This window comes from Sesamum indicum, linkage group LG3 (genome assembly GCF_000512975.1).
Source record: "Sesamum indicum cultivar Zhongzhi No. 13 linkage group LG3, S_indicum_v1.0, whole genome shotgun sequence".
In the NCBI taxonomy this organism is placed as follows: Eukaryota; Viridiplantae; Streptophyta; class Magnoliopsida; order Lamiales; family Pedaliaceae; genus Sesamum; species Sesamum indicum.
The window spans coordinates 12698041-12709060 of NC_026147.1; the positions used below are offsets into that span (position 1 = coordinate 12698041).

General features: G+C 35.2%; 1 protein-coding gene across 4 annotated transcripts in view; it reads left to right on the forward strand.

The window, feature by feature from the left end:
* Positions 1-11020, forward strand: part of LOC105158184 (protein transport protein Sec24-like At4g32640) — a 16854-nt gene extending 5834 nt beyond the window's left edge. For 3 of the 4 annotated variants that reach the window (XM_011074835.2, XM_011074837.2, XM_011074838.2), the window contains exons 7-26: positions 2006-2117; positions 2500-2627; positions 3349-3468; positions 3998-4078; positions 4347-4424; positions 4555-4647; positions 5056-5110; positions 5453-5529; positions 6412-6483; positions 6599-6682; positions 6888-7007; positions 7126-7194; positions 7844-7921; positions 8102-8240; positions 8507-8671; positions 9258-9403; positions 9483-9668; positions 10075-10163; positions 10270-10301; positions 10525-11020. In XM_011074835.2, the coding sequence (XP_011073137.1) occupies positions 2006-2117; positions 2500-2627; positions 3349-3468; positions 3998-4078; positions 4347-4424; positions 4555-4647; positions 5056-5110; positions 5453-5529; positions 6412-6483; positions 6599-6682; positions 6888-7007; positions 7126-7194; positions 7844-7921; positions 8102-8240; positions 8507-8671; positions 9258-9403; positions 9483-9668; positions 10075-10163; positions 10270-10301; positions 10525-10631 (2031 nt within the window). In that variant the 3' untranslated portion in view covers positions 10632-11020. The remainder of the gene's footprint in view (positions 1-2005; positions 2118-2499; positions 2628-3348; positions 3469-3997; positions 4079-4346; positions 4425-4554; positions 4648-5055; positions 5111-5452; positions 5530-6411; positions 6484-6598; positions 6683-6887; positions 7008-7125; positions 7195-7843; positions 7922-8101; positions 8241-8506; positions 8672-9257; positions 9404-9482; positions 9669-10074; positions 10164-10269; positions 10302-10524) is intronic. The other variant, XR_847509.2, reaches the window with a different exon arrangement.

The window sequence follows — 11020 nt, forward strand, 5'->3', positions numbered from 1 at the left end:
TATGTCTGATTGATAAATCATGATGCTTCCTGTCCAATTCCTATTAATAATACAAGATGTTAGTGTCTTTTACCTAGCCCCACACATGTTTTTGATCCTTGTATTGGGGCCTCTTTGTACTTACGTCGGCCTGAAATTTGACTAGCGTGATATTCCTAATGATGAACGTCCCAAAGTGGGTTAGACTGGCTGTTTAACATGGTCATAAACCTCTTTCTGGGTCAATTGGTAGGAAATGATTGTTTTTTGGTCAGACCTGGTCAAAAGCAGTGCTAAGCGGGTAACAACTAGTAAAACGGTTGATCAGTGATCGCCGAGAACCATTTCAGCATGCTGACTCTTTGTTTGCTGCAGTACTTATGGGTTTCGTAGTTGGTCAATATCTAGCTCCGTAATGCTTATTAGAGCTCAGTATTGTTTTACAAATGGACACCTCAACTTGTTATTGCGAAAGCTGGGTGTTTGATAAATGCAAGTTTTGGTTGCAGATCTACTTAATTGAAATTAAAGGAGTTGAAATGATGGGAATTACAGAAGCAAACTAAGCAATTTCAAATGGGTTCTCTGAACAATAATGCAGAGAGATGGCAGTGAGATTTATGGGTTGTCTCAAAGCAATTTGAACTCCAATTTATTAATTTGAGGCCTTCAATTTTCATGTATCAGCTTCATGAAGTAGAGGACTTGTATAGTAAAGATTATTGCTAAAAATAGCCGGTGCCGGATAAAAAACTGGTAAAATGGTTAATTAGTGATCATCGGAAACTTTTTTTTGTCTTCTAGTATACCTCTGGGTTTCTTTTACGGCAAGTTAAAAGAGGGTTGTCTTTCGTCCTTCCTCATTCCCTTTACTCTCCCTCGTACTTTTTTGGCTATTCTTACTTAGTTAATATTTCAATAATGCTTATTAAAGCAGGGTATTGTTTTAGAAATGAATAGCTGAACTTTGTTCTTTTTCAAAGTGGGGTCTATGATAAATGCAAGTTTTGTTGCAGAGCTACTCAATATAAATTAAAGGAGTTGAAATGATTTATTACACAAGCAAATTAAGCAATTTCAAATGGGTTTTCTGAACATTAATGCAAAGAGATGGCAATGAGATTTATGGGTGGTCTTCCAAGCAATTGCAACTGCATTTTCTTAACTTGAAGCCTTCACTTACATGGTATATTAACTGAATCAGCTTTCATGAAGTGGAATGACTATATTACAAAAATTTCGCCTGAAGAGAAATTGTCATCTCAAAGGCTGGGTGGATTAGTCTTTCAAGTTTGTTGAATTGGTTAATGGATTATGGATGTTTTCGTATACTTGTTGGTTAGTTAGCGGACTAAAGTTCTTATTGCGTTATGTTTATCATTTATATTCTGATGAACACTTGGAAAAAGTGATGAGAAAATGGCCTATATTCTCTTAATTTTACTATTAGTTGCAATGTTATAGATATAAATTAATTATTTTTACATATGGTGATCTTACCAGTTTAACCAATGGTTAGATAAATTTAATCAATCGAACTAGTAAACCAGTAAGCATTCCCATTACTTAGCCATCCGATTTCAAAAGAGGTTATTCTGATTGTATAATGCAATGTGTTGACTTTGCTGAAAGTTCTTCCATTACTGCTAACTTCCACCTAATGCAGTCATTGGACCATTGCCACATCTGATACTCAGTGTCAGCCAGATCAAGTTCTTTTAAGTAAGAGTACCTTTTATACAGTAATTTGTCAGTTGAGGAAATGGAATATTGTTTGTGCTCTTCAGGAAAAGGAAATAGGAGCATTTTGATCTTGGGAAGAGAGAGCAACTAGGATTAGGTGATATTTGGTGAACTTATAGACTTTTTACAATTATCACCTAAACTAATGGTTGTTAGTTTGTTTATGATACGACTTCATGTTTAACTGTGAGATCATCCAGATTTATTTCATGGGCACTTGACTATTTATTAGGGTAATATAGTGATTGACTCTTTTGATGTGAATTGTTACTACGCCTGTTAGGTTGTCGATTTTGGGGAAAGCGGTCCTGTTCGGTGTTCTCGTTGCAAAGGTTACATTAATCCTTTCATGAAGTTTATTGATCAAGGCCGACGCTTCATTTGTAACTTTTGTGGTAAGGTTAACTTTTTCGCTGAATGTCTGTGTAATAATTAGTTAGTTATCATTGTGCTGTCTTGTTGGAATAAGGAAATAGTTGATTATGGCTGCTATTTAATATCCATTAGATGCTGTTAATGCATTTGCATAGTTAGAAACACTTGAAAAAGAGATCTGAATATCAAAACCAGTCTGTCAGTCCGAACTAAGCCTCAAATCCATGACCATCGAATTCGATGCTGTCTGTTCGTCATTATAGGATCACATGTGATCAATTACTGCATTTATTTTTGTATCATATCTTCCGTGAATTTGTTGCCCTATTTTAACTGTTGGTCTCATATAGCATATGAAGTTATCAAACTATTGGTCCACACTTCTTAAATTGTCATTCGCAGGGTTTACGGATGAAACTCCACGTGATTATCACTGCAACTTAGGTCCGGATGGTCGACGCAGAGATGCTGATGAAAGGCCTGAACTATGCAGGGGAACTGTTGAATTTATTGCTTCTAAGGAATACATGGTTAGTACCACATGGTGATGAAAGTTAATGTTACAAGGAAATGGGGGGTTTAACATTTTAGTTTGGTTTAATGTTTGGAGAATAGTTTGTATTTTAAATCAAAGTGACCTGGAAGATTCATTTGATAGAAGGCCTTTTTGGATGTAAGATTTATATTATTGGTATCCGACAGCATCTAAAGGTTCTTCATGATAGGTAATGCTACTTAATTTAACATATATTTGGATGCCTTTCTGGAAAAACAATGCCGAAAAGCTTCATCCAGTCTTGGGGCTGAGCTACTAAACAAATCCTTCTGAAATATTTGTTTTGGACTAGAGATATGAGTTGACATATTTTGTTAATAATATATGTGAATATGTGATATTATATACTCTGTATGGGTTTTAAGTTGAACGGAATTATGATGAATATGAGGTAGATCAATCAACATGATAAATTTTCATTGGTACCCATCTTTGTCTTTGCAAATCTGAATTCTGGTATTTCTCAATTACATAGCTAGTTATTTGTATGAATGTTGTAAGCGTGTGGGTACTCAGGATAGCTTGGCCTTCCTGTTGTGGTTTCATCTGGTGCTGGATATAATATATTTACTTTAGTCTCGCATTTAAACTTTGCTGAGATCCTCCAAGGCCCTTTTTTCTGTATCTGGGTGATCAAGTGTTATTAATCATTCTTAAGGTGTTTGTCATTTGCATCCATGTGCCCTATGTGTCAGGTGCGAGATCCAATGCCCGCAGTATTTTTCTTCCTTATTGATGTATCAATGAATGCCATACAAACTGGCGCGACTGCAGCAGCATGCAGTGCAATCAGCCAAGTAATATCGGATCTTCCTGTAAGTTCATGGATGTATTCTTCATGCATTAACATTTATCTTGAGCACTCTCTATAAAGTTTCTGATGATTGATGAGTCTAATTGCTGTAGTATTTTTTCCTTAAAGTTGATGTTAAGATTGAATTCTCGTCTAAGCTTTTGAAATTAATAGTTGCAATTCTTGAAAGGAAAAATTTCGCGCTTTTAGCATATGATAGTTATGGGTTGAGTTGTCCTTGTGGTAGGCCTCAACATGCTTTTCTTGAATTTCTTTATACTGTTGCCGTTTTCCAATCAACAGAGCAGATGCCAAGTATTTTCTCATATAGAATTTTCGAGGACATCTATAAGATTTATGGATTTGCAAGAGCTATAGAACCATTGATTAATCTTTAAGGCATGTGACATCATTACTTCAGTAACCATTTCAAGATAACTCTCTGGCTGCATAAACCTTTGTTTTCCACTCAGGAAGGAGGACAAGAATGATCTTTTGAATATCGGTTCCTAGAGAAAGAGCAAGCTTACATGGTTGGTTTTTTTCTGCAGGAGGGTCCTCGAACTATGGTGGGCATTGCTACATTTGACTCTACCATTCACTTCTACAACTTAAAACGTGCACTACAGCAGGTTGGTGGAGAGTCGCCCTTTTGGTCATCAATTGACATATTACGTGTCCTTGAAACATTTAGGTTCTTTTACCTTGGGCCAATATGTTATAACAATTATACTCATTGTTATTTCATTTCTGAGATGGTCTTTAACTTTCCTGATGTGGAAGTCCTTAGACTGATCATGTTGATCACCTCATCCCTGGAGCCAGATAATGGCTTCCATCAGTATAGAACGAATGTTGCTGCAATATTTGCTAAACTTTATTTTGTTTGGTTTGTTGCAGCCATTGATGCTTATAGTTCCTGACGTACAAGATGTCTACACTCCTCTTGAAAGTGATGTTATAGTACAACTTGCTGAGGTGAGGTGTTATTCTGTTAATTGTAGGTTTTACCTGTGTGCAAAATAATTTAGTTATATGTTTGCTGTATCTCAAGCCCCCTTATGTTATAATTTTGCCAAGTGGTTGAGAATAACTTTGGTAAATGCAGTGCCGTCAACATTTGGAGATATTGCTGGAAAGCATTCCTACAATGTTTCAGAATAATAGAATTGCTGATTCAGCTTTTGGTGCCGCAGTAAAGGTTCGGTACCATGATACTTAACACTTGCTTATATCATGTGAACAACTCTAAGCACTCAGTTAGTGGAGTTTCACTTGGGTAGGGGAAGTATTTAGTGAATCTTATTAAAAAAATTATCCATAATTAGGGTATATACTCTTTCTAGGACTGTGAAACGTTCATAATATCTTCTTCAGCCCAAAGATTTCAGGACTAGTCATGGTAAGACAAGTAGCAGTTAAGGAGAAATCTTGGAACTTCTGGCATAGCATATTTCTCTAGGAATCCGTCAGGAGGAAGAATCAATTTTAAGCCACTACTTCTGAGAACTTATGGCGATACATGCCGTTTCATTATAATTTTGGCATGACTTAAGCATGTGAATTGTATTAATTCTTAGTTGTGCCTTGTTCTTCTTTCTCTCCTTAGGCTGCTTTCTTGGCGATGAAAAATACTGGTGGCAAACTTCTTGTTTTCCAATCCGGTAAGCAAGCAAGTTTTCTTTCATATGTAACATACTCATACATGTTTTCGAGCATATTTAAACTGTAAAAATCATCTTGTTGAACTTGTTTGTGTTCTATTTAACAATTATTATTTTCATGCATCGATCAAATTCTGTTAGATTGTTCTACATATGAGACTAGTTGGATAAACAATCCTGTATCTTCTGACCGTGTGTGTGTTTCTCTCTCTCTCTCTCTATATATATATATATGTATAGGTATTACAAATTTTCTCTTGAATTTCTTAGTGCCTTGTTTCCATATTAGGCTTTCCATGCTGTATATTGCTCCTCTGTGACACTTGGTTTTTGATGTTATAGTATTGCCTTCAACTGGCATTGGATCCCTTTCTGCAAGAGAAGCAGAAGGCAGAAGTAATATATCAGCAGGTGAAAAGGTATACATGCCCTATATAGATTTGTTTTTATTTCACGCTGTGCTTATCTATCGAGAATTTTCCATATGAATTTATACATGAACCTACATGTATGTATATCGATATATGTGCATGTGTGTGTTGAGGCGGGAGGGGGAAAAGACCCTCACACTACCAGGATTGAGACAGACGGGATTAATGTAATTTCAAATTTTTGTGCTCCGAAGAAAGAAAGTTCTTTGAAAAGTTGGCTAGCTAATCTCTTTAAATTCTAGTTGAACCACACTGTTGTCTAAGTCTCTCTGAGTTCTGTGAATCGTATTAATGCACTATTATTTGCCATGTAATGAGGATTCTGGTGAGCATATATTTTGTTTTGTCATCCTTTCTGGACAGTCACTAAGAGGAGTTGTTCCATCAAATTTAGATATATGTTCTTTCTTTTAGATTTGAAAAAACTACTTCAAGTTTTTTCTTTCATATACTTCAGAAAGTATATGGGTAATTGAAAATTAACAAGAACAAAAGTTTCTAGGAATACTTGAAAAGTTAGTGTTACCTCATCCAAGCTTGCTTTCTTTACGTCTCTTTATCGAAGTCAAAACTCTTTTTTCATTTTTGACACATACATATTTATTCATTTTTTATACATACATATTGCGCAAGCATATATGTATGTAATATATAATTATATGAATGCTTCTAGAACATGAAAAAATCTATATATATACACATATATATATTTATATAATGTTTCGGAGAGTTGTCTACGAGCTGTGCCCCAAATTTTTAAGAAATGACATGCCAAGTTTGTTGTGTCCCTGCTGCCATCTTTAAGTTCATGAACCATAGAAACCACCAGATACTAAATGTTCAATTAATTGCATTAAACTTGGATTTCAGGAAGCTCACAAACTACTCCAACCTGTGGACAAAACGCTAAAAACCATGGCCATTGAATTTGCAGAGTACCAGGTGAACTTTATATTCACTCCGAACTACATGATGCTTGTTCATTGCTTTTGTTTCAACTTTGGATCAATTCAATTTATGTTCTTGCCATTTATTAATTATTTCTAAACACTTTCAGGTCTGTGTTGACTTGTTCATTACCACTCAAACATATGTGGATATTGCTTCTCTCTCTGTTGTACCAAAGACTACTGGGGGCCAGGTATACTAAATATTTGGATTCTTTAGGCGTATAGTATTGTGAGTGATTATATCATATTTTGTGATCGTATCATCTATAATCCAATATGAATTTTTTACGCCCTCTCAAACCATTTATTTAGTTTTCTACAAGCCTGAGATGCATATAGAATAGTTTTTCATAATTTTAAAAGCTCTGCATATTAAAGGCTTTCTTTTCTCTCCAGGTGTACTATTATTATCCCTTTTCAGCTCTTTCTGATGCTGCTAAGCTTTACAATGATCTTCGATGGAATGTCATGAGGCCACAAGGATTTGAGGCCGTGATGCGTGTTAGATGCAGCCAGGTGACTTCTAGTTGTTTGGATTTCTTTGCTTGTTATTTGTGTGAAGATCACAAAATTTCTTCAGGGCATAACTGAGTGTTTGGCCAGTGAAGATGAACATTTTGTATTATCTTACCAGGGTATTCAAGTTCAGGAATATTCTGGGAACTTCTGTAAGCGCATTCCAACAGATGTGGATCTACCTGCAGTATGCCCCTCTTTCGCTTCCTCATACACAAACATAATATATATATATATATATGTATATGCATCTCCATTTATAAAATTATTTTTCTAATTACTAATCTTGTATTTATTAACAAGATAGATCAAGATATTAGAAACAGAACTTTTTGGATCCCTGAACTCGCCGATTGGCACGTCTTGCCTATACAGCAACTTTTTGATGTCTCACATATCTGTCCATCTGATCGCTGAAAATAATTTTGAAATTTCTGTATCTCCTACTTTGCATTTGTTCACTGCTTTGTATTCAATAAAGAAAATGATTTATTTCCTTGTTACCTTCTATCTATTGTTTATGCCACATATTGGATACGATTATTAGCCATACGGAGTTTAGTCCTGTATATTATTATTGTTGTAGTTACAACCACACTGGGATTTTCTAAAATTTTTCTCATTCTGACTTCTGTCTGCCTCTCTCTCTATAATGTTCTCATTGCACAAGAGCTGCATATAACCTTGTTCCTTGTAAATTCTTCTCTTGCTTTATTTAATAAGATTTATCCACTTACAAATAGGGAACTTTTAATGCATTTACATGTGTATCTTTTCCAATTCATGTTTACTTGTGGCACTGACTTTTCGTCTTCAATGAATCTTCCTTTTTCTAGATTGACTGTGACAAGACAATAATGGTGTCCCTAAAACATGATGATAAGTTGCAGGAAGGATCAGAATGTGCTTTTCAGGTATAATTATAATTGGCTGCAGTAATATCATCTGTTCGGAAAATTATATTTGTATCATCTATGGAAATTTTCTTGTTATTTTCACAGGGAAAACGAGATTTTTTCTATTGATTTTTCTTCTTTCTGTATGTTGGAGAAGTTGTTGGTCATCTAATCACTTAACATGTTTATGTTCTCTAGTGTGCTCTTCTTTACACCACTGTATATGGCCAAAGGAGAATCCGAGTTTCAACCTTGTCTTTACCCTGCACCAACATGTTGAGTAATCTATTCCGATCTGCTGACTTAGATACCCAATTTGCTTGTATCTTGAAGCAAGGTACTTCGCTGTTATAATTTTGTTGGACTTCTGCCTTTTCAATTTGTCCCTTGCTGGTGTCTCTCTGTGCTTGTTTGTACCTATAGCAAATAGAATTTGGTCTCTGCTATATCCTTCCTTCCTCCTGAATCTTCTCTGTTTTTTCAGTTGTATTGCATCTGGTTATTGCATTGAGCTGCTCTACAATGGAAACTTTTGTTTGGCTCATATGTTATATGTGGCAGTATTAGTGTACTCACTCTGATACTCTGATTTTCTTGCAACAGCGGCTAATGAAATTCCATCAGGTCCTCTTGCTCAAGTCAGAGATCAAGCTACGAATGCTTGCATCAACGTTTTATATTCATACAGGAAGTTCTGCGCTACAGTATCATCTTCTGGTCAACTTATTCTGCCTGAAGCACTTAAATTGTTGCCTTTATATACACTCGGTACGGTTCATATACTTAGAATGATTTCATTGTTTTTTCTCTTTTAACTCGAGCTGCTTCTTCCAAATAACTGATTCTTTTGAGTTTGTAGGAGAAACCATGGATAGCTTGATTCTGTTTATGGTAACTCAAACAGTGTATTTTATCCTAAAATTTTGAAAACAAATACGGGTTGTTTCTATCTCATTAGTTGTTTGACGCCCTTTATATGCGACCACGAAATAGGTTAAAAGAAAAGACATTCTACTAATTGAGAACAGAGGATAATGAGTGTGGATGATCAAATGCCACATCACAATGACATGAACCACTTTCCATATTTACTAGCATACAGCAGTAGGATTTCATATGAAGATTCTATTGATTTCTGATGGATATCTTCATACGTGTCAGAGAGCCTACTTTATTTTCATGTCGCTGTACTTGTATTGACCTGAATTATGTACTGAGAGAGCCTTATCTTATTTTCATGTTGCTGTACTTGTATTAATCTGACTTATTTATTGTTGTAGTCCTCCTTTTGGGTTCTTTTCTCATATCATATGTAGCATTTTGCTTTGTGACCGTTCCGTTTTTCATTTGTCAGCTTTACTCAAGAGCAATGGACTGCGTACTGATGGGAGAATTGATGATAGGTCCTTTTGGATGAATTATGTTTCCCCTTTACCTACTCCTTTGGTAATCCCATTGGTTTACCCTAGGATGATAGCCATTCATGAACTTGATGAGAAGGTATGAAGTTTTTCCGATAGATGGTGTCATTATTGTTTTAAGGGTATGCTTATCTCATAGTTTAATGTTGAAATGTCAGGAGTTGGAATTGGATGATTCCATTATCCCTACTTCTATTCCCCTTTCCAGCGAGCACGTTTCTGATGATGGAATATATCTACTTGAGAATGGACAAGACTGTTTGATTTATGTTGGTACCTCTGTTCAGCAAAATGTTCTGCAACAGTTATTTGGCATTTCATCAGTTGAAGAAATTTCGAATCAGGTATTTTTTGACATGCTTGACAGTTAGATATTCTCATTTTAAAATGTTAAAACTCATTTATTATCATAGTGCACTATGGGAGCACATGAATTGGATTATCGCCCGGCCAAGAGTCTAAATCTAGGATTTCTACTTTTGGAAAAGGTTAAACTGATATCTTATACATCTTGCATGCAGTAATTCATGCGGAATAAATTTAATTTTCAGTGTTTCAATCTTAATAGCATTCTCCATGTTTTCTAATTTTTTGATTTTATCTTTGCAGCTCTTTGTTTGTTTTGTATATTTAATTTCCTGGACCAAAAGAACATGTTACTTGCAACAGTAAATTCATTGGCAGTATAGATTTTCAGAAATCTATTGTTGCAAAGAAATAACATTTTATGGCTTTTTTTTCACATTTCAGTTTATTTTGGAGCAATATGACAATCCGTTGTCGGAGAAGTTGAATGCTATTGTAAATGAAATAAGGCGCCAACGATGTTCCTACCTACGGTAACCATCATTCTTTATTCTTTCTTGTGGCATGATAACAAAAACTTCTTGAGTGACATGCCAAACTATCTTCGTGCACTTTTTCACTTCTCTTTCTTATTTGCAGCTTGAAATTGTGCAAGAAGGGAGATTCATCAGGTTAGTGAATGCGAGATTCTTTTTAGTGAATCTTACTTGTTGTTTTGGAAAATTGTTATTGTTATACTTATTCATCAGCAGCTGCCGTGTAATAAGAGGGGTGGTTCTCAACATCTTGTTGCTATTGCTGTTGTTATCAATGACTATTATTTGGCCTTTACAATTTGCTCTTTACAGATTCTTTTCCTTTTTGTTTCCTTACTATCTACATCATTAATTTCAGGGATGATGTTTTTCTCTTACATGGTAGAAGACAAGACACCTAGTGGGCTCTCTTACGTCGAGTACCTAATACATATTCATAGGCAGATTCAAAGTAAAATGACTTGAAGATACACACACAAATTTTGTTAGAAGTTGTGATTACCTTAGAGGAACAACTCATGACATGAAGCTGGCAGGATGGAGATTTGTGCTATATGTCCACTTTTATGAAGGTCTTAATGGATATGTTGAGTTTTTACTTTACCTTTTCTTGTTTCTTTCCCTTACTTTTGGGGCTTTAATTTTTTCAGAAGGAAGGGGATTGATGGGCTACCATATAGAGGGTGAATGATAGTAATAATCTTACAAGGTTTTGCATTTGTGTAGTTCACATCTATTTTTAGCACAATCTTTTTCAATGTAAACTTGAAATGTACAAACAAGGTTGTCTTAGAGATGGACCTGACCATACATTGTACTTATTGCAATGAAGACATCAAATTTAATTAGGATTC